Source organism: Chiloscyllium punctatum, chromosome 40 (assembly GCF_047496795.1).
Source record: "Chiloscyllium punctatum isolate Juve2018m chromosome 40, sChiPun1.3, whole genome shotgun sequence".
Taxonomy (NCBI): domain Eukaryota; kingdom Metazoa; phylum Chordata; class Chondrichthyes; order Orectolobiformes; family Hemiscylliidae; genus Chiloscyllium; species Chiloscyllium punctatum.
This window is the reverse complement of record NC_092778.1, coordinates 46,923,661-46,938,483: the sequence shown is the minus strand read 5'-3', so window position 1 is coordinate 46,938,483 and position 14,823 is coordinate 46,923,661. Positions and strand designations below refer to the sequence as shown.

The 14,823-nt window shown below is 39.4% G+C and overlaps 1 protein-coding gene across 1 annotated transcript in view; it reads left to right on the top strand.

Annotated features, from left to right (window-relative positions):
• The window catches only part of baiap2l1a (BAR/IMD domain containing adaptor protein 2 like 1a), a 149,636-nt gene that overhangs the window by 113,907 nt on the left and 20,906 nt on the right, over positions 1-14,823 (top strand). Inside the window, exon 12 of the mRNA XM_072559825.1 lies at positions 13,109-13,286. Within this exon, the coding sequence (XP_072415926.1) occupies positions 13,109-13,286 (178 nt within the window). The remainder of the gene's footprint in view (positions 1-13,108; positions 13,287-14,823) is intronic.

Genomic DNA, 14,823 nt, shown 5'->3' with positions numbered 1-14,823 from the left:
TGGACTAAAACCAGGCATGATGATGTGGTGGGGCTGGTCATCTATTAATACTGACTTGCATGGATGAAGGGTGGAGAAGGACAGTGTCCATGAACCATACAGGGATGTTGTGGTGAATACAGTTAGATGAAGGCCTGGGCAAATAAGCAGTAAACTGCAGCTGCCAGGTTACCACTGTTTCATGTTGGGAACTGGTGCTATCTAGTTTCTTGGGGAAGGTGAGAATTTAAAGTGGCATATATGAGGTGGATTGGGTTCATGAATTCCAATTGCATGGAAATAGGTGGTCATTGCTTAATAGTAAAATTCTAAAATCATCGTTTAAAGCTTAAGAGAAAAATCAGGAAATTGTTTCCCAACATAGAGACTCTGATATTTCTTTTTATTCCTTTTCTCCATATGTTCTCAACTATTGTGCCATTAGCCATGTTCCTTCAGGGAATAGAAAGTTCTGCCCTGTTTCATTTAGAAGAACAAAAGAGGATCTAAACTCTAGGGGAATATAGGCCTACTTAATCTGTTATCATAGGGCAAGCCTTTCATCCCAGAACCAGCACTCTTATTGACTCCCCTGGGGCAAGTATTGCCCCTCTTTAGTTGAGAAATTGACACAGTTTTAATGGGATAACTCACTCAGTGGTACTAATTGGCCACAATCAGCAGCTTTCTGGACAAATACTAACTTGAAAGTTTTCAATGAAATATCTCTGAAACAGCAATAGCAAAGAGTTTAGACATACCATCATGCTGAACAAATTACTTAATTTATAGTACTGCCTGGATTGTGCATTCCAGTAAATCTGATTACATCTCTTCAACTCAATTTGGCCAATTAACTTGAAGCAAAATTGCACCAAATATAAACAATGTTGAATTTTTAAAAACACTATTATTTGAGCATTAAAGCATACATTCAGCATTATCAAAATAAAAGCTTGGAACACTAAAATTATTCTTGTTTTGCTGTGCTCCTTTTTGATTTTACAAACTTTTACAGTCCTTTAAAAGTTGTAACCCATACACTTAGATTATTTCCTGTTTTAGCTAGCTGGATTTTGGTTACTGCCAATGTTTAAATTTAGGTTCAGCCATGACTGTAAGGTTGGAAGGGAGGAACCAGACAGCACACAATCCAAACAAGTCCTCAATGGCATGTCAGGTGGAAGATATCTTATAATATCAACCCCTGCAACAGTGAACGAAAGCTGCAGCAGTATGGGCATCCACAGTCATCGACATTGCCTTGCCACTGGAACTGGATCAACCTTTTGTTAGGGTCTCTGTCTGCTACTTTGCAACAGCATTCCTGCATTAAGAGATGTCCTTCACAAGTTGTCAAAATGGAGGCGTTCAATTTCATTAGAAGAAACTGACTTGGAGGAACCTCCTGTATGAAAAGACACAATTTTTTGTGAACACCCATCATCATAGAAGTATGGAAAAGTAGCCTGAAAAAGGAATACCAGTGATCTCAAGGCCAAGGATCAATCCCACCACCTCGAATCCTGCCAAATGTGTGGACAGAGTTCTGTCTCTAGAATTGGGTCATGCTAGGTCCCTCAGAACCTGTAACCAGTGACATGAAAACACCGAGGTGGACAATCGTAATCTTTAGTGAGTGCTGATGAGTGAGGAAAGCATAAGCTGTGTCCTTTATCACAGTCCAGTCTTCAGTTTAACATGAGGAACAGGGATAGTTTACTATGGGCTAGACTTCGAGTTACACTGCGGTGAGGGAGGCTTATAAATGCATATGTAGTTTTCCCATCACCCCTCTGCCTCTAACCTGTCTCAAACTTTACAGGGGACGATAGAGTTGGGGAACTCTTCTGCTATGCAGGGGAGGCAGATTTATCTGCATAGGTTCGTGTTGGGCAAAGTAAAGGAAAAACTCAGTGGTTAGCACTGCTGCCTCAGTGTCAAGGACCCAGGTTCAATTCCACCCTTGAACAGCTGTTTATTTGTGTGGAGTTTGCACATTCTCCCCCTGTCTGTGTGGGTTTTCTCCAGGTGCTCCTGCTTCCTCCCACTGACCAAAGATGTGCAGGTTACGTGAATTGGCCATGCTAAATTGCCCCATCGTGTTCAGGGATGTATAGGCTAGGTGCATTAGTCCGGGACAAATACAGAGTAATAGGGTAGGAGAATGGGTCTGTGTGGACTTGATGGGCCAAATGGCCTGCTTCCACCATGTAGTGATTCTGATTCTAACTCCTCTGGGCCTACTGAGGCTTTTTTCCTCTCTCACCAACAGACCATACTCCTAGAACTGGCTATTGATAGTGAAATTCGCCAGGTTCTATGGTGAAATTTCCTTCCGAGATATAGGCAAGCTTTTTAAGCAAATTAGTGCCCCTCCAAGCATTACTTGGCTTTGGGTAGCTGATAGTATTGTGGGCAGGTTGCCCACCGTTCTTGACTTTTTAGCTGGGGCTGAAGATCATGTGGAGGTACTACAGTGCCTTTTAAATTCTAGACACATTTCTTTGGCATCTCTAAGCAGAAGTATAGAATCATACAGCACAGGAAAGAGGCTATTAATTTGTGCAATTAAATTGCTATCTAATTAGTCCCACACTCATGTACTTTGCTCATCACTCTGCAAATTTCTCCTTTCAAGTAAAAGTCCTTTTGAATAGTACTGAACCAGCTTCCTCAATCTTTTCAGATTGTTATCAAATACATTCCAAGTTAATAAATGGCTATATAAAAAAATTCTCATTTACTTTCTGGCTACTTTGCCAGTTATGATAAATCAAAGTTCTCTGATTATCAAATTTTCTGCTCATGGAAATTGTTTCTTTTCAGCTACTCCATCAAAATATGTAATCGTTTTGAAAACCTTCTATCAAATCCCCATTCTCCTTCCCTATTCTATGGTGTACCATCCCATTTTTTTTATCTCTCCACAAACCTAATCCCATGGTTCTTTTCTGGCAAATCACCTATACATCCTGTCCAAACTATTTATCAAAATAATCACAATATGGATACTGTTAATATCCCTTTAGTGAGTTTCTATTCCCTTTTTGTAAAATATGTCAATAAGTGCTTAGAGTGACCAGTTTCACTATCTTTCCCTATGGTATTTGAAGACTAAGAGGCTGATGGGAAGAGTGGAAGGACCAAAATGTTTGGCTGCAGGTATACATTGCAAGAGCTTGAGTCCAAGAGCTAGCATTGAAAGGAATTAAGGTCTGCCTGGCTGCCCTTTAAATATATCAGCAGGACCTTTGACCCCTTTAAGTAAATGGCAGGCACATGAACTTCTTGATTTCCCCACCACAAGATTCTTTCTTCCTTATGCAAGCAAATGTAATAAACTGAAAACCGTATTTAATTGCATGAGAGAAACTGACCTGCTTCCAAGTGGTTAATTCCAGTCTGCCACCTGCATTACAGGCGATTGGCCTTAGGAATCATTGCAATATTTCTGTTACATAGCTTCCAGTCCATGGAGTGATGTACATTTCCAAATGTGAAGAATACAGTTCAAGCAACTATGCTTCATGTTTCAGAATTTGAATATTACTGAGGAAAAATAACATGCTGCTGAAACTTTAACTCATCAGGACCGATAAAGGGAACTAATTGTTTGGCAAGATGGTTTAGATTGGTCAAGACTGTGCCATGGAGACCTATTGTCTTGCATGTTTTTGTTTAATTCAACAAAACTAAATTTACAGATGAGACAAAGCTAGGTAGAAGGGTGAGCTGTGAGGAGGATGTAAGAGTGTTGCATTGCGATTGAGACAGGGCAAATGTATGGCTGATGCAGTATAATGTGGACAAATGTAAGGTTATCAACTTTGGTTGTAAAAGTAATAAGGCAAATGCTTATTTAAATAGCTGTAAATTGAATGAAGGGAATATTCAATGAGACCTCCGTATCCTTGTGTACCAGTCACCGAAAGTAAGTGCAGACATGCAGCAGGTAGTAACAAAGGCAGACTACAGTTGGCCACCTTAGAAACAGGATTTGAATACAGGTTCAAGAATGTCTTCCTGCAAAATACAGGGCATTGGTGAGGCCACACCTGGAATATTGTGTGCAGTTTTGTCGGGGAGTCCAGAACCAGGCATCATAATTAAAGCATAAGGGGTAACCTTTTAGGGTTGAGATGAGAAGAAATTTCTTCACCCAGAGAGTAGTGAACCTGTGGATTTCACTGCCACAAAGTGATTGAGGCCAAAACATTTTGTTTTCAAAAGAAACGTGGATAGCTGTTGAGGCGAAAGGGATCAAGAGATGTGATTTAGGGTGGGATTAGATTATTAAGCTTGATCAGCCATGATCATGTTGAATGGCAGAAAAGGCTCAAAGTGCTGAATGGTCTATTTCTGCTCCCATCTTCTATATTTCTATTTTAAAGCTATACCTGGACAAGGTTTTTTTTCCTCCAGAAAACAGGCCCCTGAATATGAATATACATAGACTCAGCAAGCATACATAAGCCACATCATGAGCCCTACTGATTCAATTGGCTGTTAGAGAAATTCTTAGTACATTTGGATTTATTCTGAGCAATCACAGTTCTGAGTTTTGCAAGTTTGGCCTGGGTGAGTACAGTCAGTACTGAGTGTATGCCACAGTGATATAGCTGTATTTCAAATTTGAGATTCTTAAGTGCAAAGTGGAATGCTTCAACTGAGTGTATCTCTTTTCTGGAATATTCAACAATGGTTTGTTTTTCAAAACAGAATAGGAGACTTGGAAGTTCATGCTAAGAATTTTCTGGAATGAAATACGTTTTTAAATACAACTAAGTGAGTGTATTATAAATTTGACTTTTATTGCATCATTAAGGTTGCTGCATAGTTCCCTTGAATTTGGATATTGGTGACTTTAGTACTTTGCATTTGTTATGCCAGGCAATGAACACTCCATTCCTATAGCTAGTTTTTCCTGTCCTTGAATAAATATTTTACTGGAAGAATCTTTGGAATAGTGAGTACTATCATTGGAAAATTATTTTCTTGTATTATTTGCATCACTGTTGCTAAGCATGCCTTGCCAATGACTGCAATTTCAGATCTGATTTGTTATAAAATATAAAATTTATGCTAAAATGAGCTGTCTGAATGCACTTTGGCAATATCTTCCGTATGTGTTCAATTTCGTGTGTAAATTTCTGTCTCTCTTTCTCTTATATTTTGATTTCTCTACTTTCTCATTTATTGCTACGATCTGTAATGCTGGACTTTTTTTATTTCTTTATCTTAATTTTTTCCCCTAAGAACTTGTACTGAAGAATCTGTACCTAGATACCTTGTACCTAAGATGGTGCCAAAAGTGGCAACTCGTAAAACTTTTCACTGCATTCAATCGAGTACATGCGACAAAGCTAATTCAGTTCAACGATCACTTGCCCTCACGTTCGATCATGTGCCCGTTCACACATTCGTTTGCTTATTGTCTCTTGCTCTCTCACTCACTTGCTCTCACTCGCTTACTGTGTCTCATGCTCTCTAGCTTAATGTTTCTCTCTCTCGCCAACTTACTGTCTTGCCTACTCACTGTCTTGCCCACTCCAACTCATGTCCCTTCTCGCGTTTACTGTCTCTCGCACTCTCGCTTACTGCCTAGTGCCTGCTCGCGGTCTGTCACCCACTCACCCCCACCCCACCCCGACTTACTGCCTCTCATGTGCATCCTCTCTCTGTCGCTTACTGCATCTCGCACGCACCCCTTTCATGCTTACTGCCTGACTCTTGTGTGCGCTCACTGCCTGTCTCATTCAAGCATGGCTGATACACTTTTCAACCCCATTTTCCTGCCTTCTCCCCATAACCTTTGACCCCTTTACTGATCAAAAATCAATCTATCTCGATCTTAAATATATATATCAATCTATCTCTGAGTAGGCCTCCACAACCTTCTGTGACAGAGAGTTCCACAGATGCCTCACCACCTGCCTGAATAAATTCCTCATTACCTCTGTTCTAAAGGGTCATCCCTTCACTTCGGGTCCTAGTCTGTCCTACCAGCAGAAACATTTTTCCGACGTCCACTCTATTTAGGGCTCTCAGTATTCTGTAAGTTTCAATCCAATCCCCTGCATCCTTCTAAACTCAAAAGTACAGACCCCCCAGAATCCTCAAAAGCTCTTCATATGACAAGCCCACATCCCTGGGATCATTTTTGTGAACCTTCTCTGCACCCCTTCAAATGCCAGCACACCTCTCCTTACATATGGTGCCCAAAACTGCTCACAATATTTCAAATATGGTCTGATCAGAGACTAATACAGCCTGAACAATACACGTCTGCTGTTGTGTTCTTGCCTTAACATTGCATTTGCCTTCCTCACCACCATGTGAACCTGCATGGTAACCTTAAGAGAATCTTGAACTAGGACTCCTCAGTCCCTTAATGTTCAAATTCCCAAAGCATTTCCCCATTTAGAAGATAGCCCACACCTCTCTCCTCCTTACCAAAGTGCATTATCTCAGATTTTCCCATATTGTGTTCCATCTGCTACATCTTTGCCAGTCTCATAGCCTGTCCAGACTCTCCAGCCTTCGCACCCCCTCAACACTACCTGCTGCTTCATTTATCTTTGTGTCATCTGGAAACTTAGCAACATGCCTTCAATTCTATCATCTAGATCAGTAATGTATAACTGAATGGTTGTGGTCCCAACATTGACCACTGCAAAAATCCACTTATCACTACCTGTCATCCTACCCCTTTGTCCCTCTCTCCTGCCAATCAGCCAGTCCATTATCCATTCCAGTATCTTTCCGTAACACTGTGGGCTCTTATTTAGCAGCCTCCTGTGTGACCCTGTGTCAAAGTCTTCTGGTAATCCAAATAGATCACATCCACCAGCTTTCCTTTTTCAACTTGCTCATTATCTCCTCAAAGACTTCTGATGGATTTGACAATAATGACATTCTCTTGATGAAGCCATGCTGACTCAGTCCTATTTTACCATACACTTTCAAATACTTCACAATCTCTTCTTTAATGATGGACTCTAAACCTGACCAATGATTGAGGTCAAGCTAACAAATCTATAATTTCCTGTCTTCTGATTCCCACCCTCCTTAAATTGTTAGCCATTTTCCAGTCCTCTGGTCTCTCTGACTCCAATCATTGCTGAAAGATTACCACTAATGCCTGTACAATCTCCTCCTCTATCTCCTTCAGAACCATGGGATGTAGTCCATCCAGTCCATCTTCATCCCTTTCAGCTTCCTCACACTTTTTCAGCTTCTCCTTTAGTGAGGACCACTACACTCACCTCTGCCACCTGATTTGACTTGAAGTCATGGTGTGCTACTGATGTCTTCACTCGTGAAAACTGATGAAAAGGACTATTCCATTCCTCCATCATTTGTTTCTCGTTACTACTTCTCCAGCCTCATTTTCCAGTGGACCACTGTTCACTCTTGCCTATCTCTTACTTTTTATATATCCAAAAAACTCTAGCAATCATCTTTAAATTACTAGCTGGCTTACCCCCATTTCATCTTCTCACTTTTTAGTTGTCCTCTGTTAGTTTCTGAAGGTTTCCCAATCCACTAGTTTTCTACTAATCTTCACCACATTGTGTGCTTTTGCTTTTATACTGTGCCTGATTTCCCTTGTCAACCATGGGTTACCTCATCCTCTCCTTAGTATGTGTCTTCTTCTTTGGGATGAATTTCTGCAGTGCATCCTAAATTAACCCAGCAACCCCTGCAGTTGCTGCTACATCTTCCCAGCTAGGCTCCCCTTCCAATTAACTCTGGCCAGCTCCTCCTTCATGTCTTTGTAGCTACCTTTACTCAATTGTAATACCATTAAATCTGATTCCAGCTTCTCCGTCTCAAACTGCAAGGTGAATTCTATCATACTATGGTCACTACCCCCCAGGGCTTCCTTCACCTTTAACTCCCTAATTAAGTCTGCCTCATTACTTATCACCAAATCCAAACTTATCTGTTCCCTAATGGATGCTACCACAAGCTGCTCCAAAAAACCATTTTGTAGACATTCCACAAATTCCTTTTCTTGGGATCAGCTACCACCCTGAGTTTCCCAGTCCATCTGCATATTGAAGTCTTCCATGATTATTGCAATAGTACCTTTAATACCTGCCTTTTCTACTTCACATCCTGACTACTGCTAGGAGGCCTATACATAACACCCATCAGGGTCTTTTTCTTCAACTCTACCTGTACAGATTCTATGCCTTTCAATCCTATATCTCCTCTTGGTATTACGCTCAGCTTCACCTCCTCTCACATCTCTCCTTCATGAGCATTCCCAGTTTCCCTTATCTGCCAGCCTCTCCTTTTCCTCTCCCCCAGATTGGCTGGCAATGATATACATAGACCAATTTTCTTTTCCTTTTGGGGACAATCATATCTATCCAGAAGGAAACTTATTTGTATGAATACTTTTCAGTCTATAATAGCTGAGTAATACTAGGATCTCCGTTTGAATACCGGAATTATAACCAATAAGATTAAGTCGTGATGGCGCTGCTTGAATGTGGTGGCCTAGTACAAATAATCATGTCAAGGACACTTCCTGTGTTTTAATCTCCCTAGCGCGCAGACATCAGATGAAAATACAACTCATTCTAGTTAATAAGGACATTGATTTTAAAGGCATGCTTCTCTTGAGCACTTGAAATCTTAACCCTTTCTTTGTTTCCAAATTGATTTCAGTGTATCTTGGCTAATATAGGTTTGTCTCTTCCTTGTCTTTATTTTCATAGTTTTGCTTCAGTCTGTTAACTGTAATGCAATGAAAATGTGGCTAATTATTGGCTTTCTTTGTCTAACCCTGGGTGATATAAAGATATAGTGTACAGTTTAAAGCCAGCTAGAAAGCTGTCTAGTGGGTGGTGACTAATAGAATGCATTTAATATTTGATGGGGAATTAGGATTGTGTTCAAACTATGAAATGCTTGAACAATTATGATAGTGTGAATCACTCAAAACTACTGACCTGCAGTTTACTGTCATCTGGAAGATCAAATGGACTGTAGTCTTGAACAAATATGTAATTAGCAGTTTGAAACAACAGCTAAAAGGATTAGATGAAGGGTGAGAAAAGACTCACATGAAGCATAAACACTGGCATAAACCACAGTTTATTGATTTCTGTTTACTGCTCTAGGTGTCATTGTAAGTTCAATATTTATTGCTCTTCAAAAGGTGATGCTGATGTTGCCTTGAAGCTCTGGGCTATGTGGTGACAGAACTTCCACAGTACTTTTAAACAATGAATTCCAGGCTTTTGATCTGGAAACAATGAAGGAACAGGCATATATTTCCAAAATTGTAGTGTAGTGGACTTGGAGGGAAAGTTGCAGTGCTGGTGTTTTCAGAAGTCTGCTACTTGCTCTTCCCAATGATAGAAGATGCAGGTTTGGGTAGTTCTGTCACAGCAGCATGTTGCTGCATGTTGCAGATGGCAGGTACTCTAGTTACAGTGCACTGGTGGTGGGGGCAGTGAGTATTTAAGGTGCAGTTTGTAGAATATCGGTCACATCATCTGCCTTGTCCTGCATGATGTCAAGTTTCTTGAATACTGTTGGAGCTGCACCCATCAATCAAATGGAGAGTATTCCATCTTGCCTGATCTGTATCTTGTAGATGGTGAACAGGCTATGGAGAGTTGGGAGGTGAGTTACTTGCCCCAAAATAGCCAGCCTCAGACATAGTCCTGTTGTCAAGTATTTGTATTTGGTCCAAGTAGAATCTGGTCATTGGTGACTCTGTGGGATGTTGATGGAAGATTCAACTCCTCACCGGTAATACCATGAGGTGAGTAGTGGTTAAACTTTTGTTTTGTTGGAATTGTCAGAGCATGGCATTTGCATGAAATGACTGTTTTGTTGAAGGGGAGTTATATACTTAACTTTGTGTTGTCATAACCCACTGACCATAACTCTAGTACTGAGAACAGTTTAACTTAGTACCGAAGTGCCCTTTTTTAAAAGGGCTAATGCAGGCAAAAATGACTGCAGACATAAATTAAGTAGCTGTGCGGAGAGCTAGAGACCTACAAATGCAAAGTGAATTTTAAGTAACAGCCCTTCAAAAGTGATAGGAAGTAAATGCAGATGAACTGAACTGTGATCTTTTGTGAATACAAAAATAATGAAGGGCTGACAACACCCTTCTCAACAGCAACCCATCTCCTGCAGCTATGTCCCAAACTGCAGACATATTTGTATTTTTCCCTTTGAAAAGTATACAAGGGCAGGGTGTCAAAATGCTGGTTTAACTCTAATGGACTGTGCTACTGGGACTGAACATTCCTGTGTAGCAGTATGGGTTTGAGCATTAACATACTGGAAAGAACAGGTGAAGAATTATCCCATTGTCTTTACCTGGAACACAGGGGTGACTCTTTTTCACTGAGTGCTAGAGTTCAAGATAGCTAGCAGCCATTCAAAAGGGAAACAGGACAACAAAAAGGACTCTCCCTGTGAATGCTGGAATTCAGTCATGGTTGAAAGGAAGCAGAACCACAGGATCTCAACCAATCTGCAAAACTAAGGATTGTTTAAATCCCAACATCAACGCTACCAGTGATCTCCACTGCAAGGGCCATAGCATTCAACGATCTGCTCTTTGGAACAATTCAAACACTAATCCATACATCTTTTGCTTTATACTTTTGTCTTTTTGGACTTGCGCCTTATTTCCTTTGTGTATTTTCCTCTTTCTTCTATGTAGTAAATAGTAAGCTTGATCTTTGTTAATTCAAGAAAGCTGGGTTAAATTAGCTACATTATAGCTACATTAAATTATAGGAACAATGCAGCCGCACTGGAGTGCAGACAGAGTAGATTAACCAAAATGTTGCCCGAATTGGAGCATTTTAACAATGAAGAAAATCTGGATAAGCTAGGGTTGTTTTCTTTCGAGCAGAGAATGCTGAGGAGGGGGGGGGAACCTGATCAAAGTATATAAGATTATGTGGGTTGTAGTCAGTGCAGGTAGAAAGCAGCTGTTGTCCATTGTTGGAGGGTCAATAACAAGGGAGGGAGGGAGATAATTTAGATGTTTAGAGGGGTTTTAAAGAAAAATGTTGTCATCCAGAGGGTGGTGGGGATCTGGAATTCATTGCCTGGGAAGCTAATAGAGACTGGATATCTCTCAACCTATATAAAACAAAAATGTCGATGAACACTTGAAGCATCATAAAATTCAAAGCCATGGGTCAAGTGTTGGAAATTATTTGTAGGTAGAGTTTGTGCTGACCTATGGGTGGAAGTGCCTTTTCAGTGCTGTATGATTCTATAACTCTTTAAAAACAGTTCATTTGAGTTTGGCAAAATGTCATCCACAAGCTCCTTTGTAAATTAGCCTTGTTGCAACCTACTAAGAGGATACATGTCTAAATTAGAGGCACCAGTTAATCCCTTCTAATCCAGACATTTACAGGTTTAGGCTTTCTAACCTGGAACCATAATGAATTGGGGAACTTTGCCTAGTGTTGGTGTAACAGCAAAAATGTTTTCTTTCTATCATACTAAGGAATTTTGACTCATTAACAGTAGGTTAGTCTCACAATGTTGTCGCAGTTGAGGCACACGTTGCCCAAGCGTTCTCTCTTTCTGTAAGCAATGTTTTTTGAGAAAACAACCCATTGTGTGCAGGACTTTTGTAACTTCTGGTGCAGAACAGTTTGGGACAGTTTCTTTTTTTTTTGATTTGGAGATGCCGGTGTTGGACTGGGGTGTACAAAGTTAAAAATCACACAACACCAAGTTATAGTCCAACAGGTTTAATTGGAAGCGCACTAGTTTTCGGAGTGACGCTCCTTCCTTCACTATCACCTGATGAAGGAGCGTCACTCCGTGTGCTTCCAATTAAACCTGTTGGGCTATAATCTGGTGTTGTGTGATTTTTAACCTTTTTTGGGCATTGTTTGTCTCTGCTTGTGGTGAGAAGGTGTTAGTCGTCATTGTCATCAGAAGCAATCCAGTTTATGTGTAGCATTTCCAAATACAGAATGAAATCCTGACATTGTTCCAAGATTAAGGAGGAGGTACAATCATGTAACATTGCACCAGTATAAACATTTTTTTCATCCACTAAAAGGCACTAAACCATCCCTTACGGACAAAGGAAACTTTCATCCCATCAATCCCAGAGGTAAAAGGCCAACATCCAACTGCTTGTGCCATCCATTTCCCTGAAGATTGATGCAAAGTTGTGCAAATAAATTCATCTTGGGGTGTGTACTTAAATCAAATATAGATCTACTGGGAAAGAACAAGAGAAGTAGAACTAATTGGATAGCTCTTACAGATCACCAGAATAGATGCATTGTGCAGGATGGCTGCCTTTCTATGCTGTATAATTCTAAGAAATACATTTAGTTATGTTGCTGTGTAAATCATTTGTTTATTTTTTTTTGTTCTGTGGTAATTTATTTGACTTCCTTCAGGAGCTTAAGAAACAACCTTTAATTTGATAGCACATCAAGTTGACAAAACTCTAATTGATAGTCACCTGCAAAAGTAATGTAACAGACTACTCTGGGTCGTTGATTCTAAGTTAGAGAAAATATTTAAATTCTTGAAATTTCCAAGACTCCAAGTTTCCAGACTTAAGTAAACCAAGACATACATTTAAAACTTGTGTCCATATATGTACGATCCATTTTACGTGAATCTGAGCATATGATCCATTTTGCAATGCATTACGATAATTGTGACAGGGTAGAACTTTAGTAATCAAAAGGAAATACGACAAAAAATCAGTTTAAGTTGCAGAAACAACCAGGCTTAATTTTTAAAAATTTAACTTACACTAGAGCCTTGCATACGTATTGAAGATAATTTAAATTAATTCCATCATTCACTTGATAAAAAGGTACATAGCCATTATAAGTTGTGCTTATGTATTCTGTTAAATTTAAAGACATTGTACAATTCAAAAAAACTACTGGCAAAATGATGAAAACATGTTCTGTAATTAATAGGAAATTTGTTTGCATATATATATCTATTATATTATAACTGACTATAAGGTCAATAGTAAATTAGAACTTAATTATTGTAACATTTTCTACCAATTTTTTTCTACAATATACTTGTAGTAATGGAAATCAGCACTTTGGTAATTTTTGTTTTATTATCTTTGCTTTAGCCCGGCGCCAGCACGGAGTATGAGCATCCTGAATCTTGCAGACAGGTCAAATGTTGTCCTACCTCCTCCAGATTATGCCTCTGATCCAGTTAAACATCACAACAAGGAAGTATCTTTCCACTCTTACAGCAGCATCCCAGTCAAAGGGATTGTCACCCAGCCAGACAATACTAGTTCAGTAAGTACTCATCAAAGATAACGTGCCATCATTTTTGTGAAAAATCTATGATCGTAAGGGTGTTCTTGAATTTCGATCTAATACTAGAATTTGTTTTTGTAGTTGCATGTCATGAACAAATAACACTAAAGCAAAATAAGTTTCTGAGAGCAATCATTCTCCCATCTATATCTGAAGGGTTGTGAGTCAAGCTATTCTCTAGAAACGTGAGTGCATTGTCCATACTGACGAAATATCCGCCTTTTTAACATTGAGAACACTGTTGACTATTAATTCAGATTTAACCACTTATGAGTTTGGCTTATCCTAATCTATTATTTGCAAATGCTCAGCACTATACAATGTGTTTGCCTTAAATTATAAAACTTCTCAAGATTGATTGATTGAAGTTATTCCTACTTTAGAACAATAAATGTATTCCTCTGTAGTGTGACTGTTGTGTTTAAACAAGTTTATGCTAATGATAGTGTAGGTTACTTTGAAATGGCAGACAACATGTAGTTGAAATTGATATTTAGGAGCAGTGTCAAATAGGCTTCCTACTGTACAATACCCGGCTTTTGCTTTCCTTTGGCTTGGAAAATACCATTGTTTTTTAAATTTCAAACTAAATCTCAGAATCTGGAAAAGACAGTTCATTTTTTTTGGTAGAAATAGTATTCTGCAAGTTTTGGTTAATGATGTAGGAGGGAGGGAGTCAAATTCCTGGGACATTGGGACTGGTTCAAGCAGAATGGGCAGGACCAGGATAAATGCACTTTTGGATTGGGGTGGGGAGGTTTAAAGTAGAATAGAAGGGGGTAAGGTGTGGGGGGTGTTAAACGAGAAAGGAAGTACAGGGTTAAACTAGAATGGTAGGGGGATGGGAACCTGAGCAGAAACCTGAGGACAGAGAAACAAAGGTAGAAACACAAGATGAAAAGCAAAAAGTAGAAGGCAGATTTTCTTTTTTTAAAAATGAGGCCATAGTGCAAATAAAATGACTAAACAGGTTAAAAAGACAATTCTAAAGAGTTTGTGTCTGAAGGCATGGAGCGTTCATAGAAGGTGAATTAGAAGCGCAAATACATCTAGATGATTGTGATTTAGTTGCAATTATAGTAACATGACTGCAGTGTAACCAAACATGGGAACTGAGCATCCAGGGGTATTCATTATTTAGCAAAGATAAACCAAAAGGGAAAGGAGGTGGTGTACTGTTGCTCATAAAGGAGGAAATCAATGCAATAGTGAGGAAGGATATTGGCTCAGAAAACCATGGTGGAATCTATTTAGGTGGAAATAAGAAACATCACAGGGGAAGAAAACATTGGGACTTCTCTAAGAGAAGGCATTAAATAAGAAATCAGATGTATGCAATAACAGTATGACTGTAATTGTGGGAGTCTTTACATATATGGATTGGAAAAACCAAACAAGCAATTGTATTGTGGAAGAGGACTTCCAGGAGTGTGTACTTGATTTTTATTTTAAATCAATATGTTGTAGAACCAACCAGAAAACACACTAATATAGATTGGGTACTGAGGAATGAGGG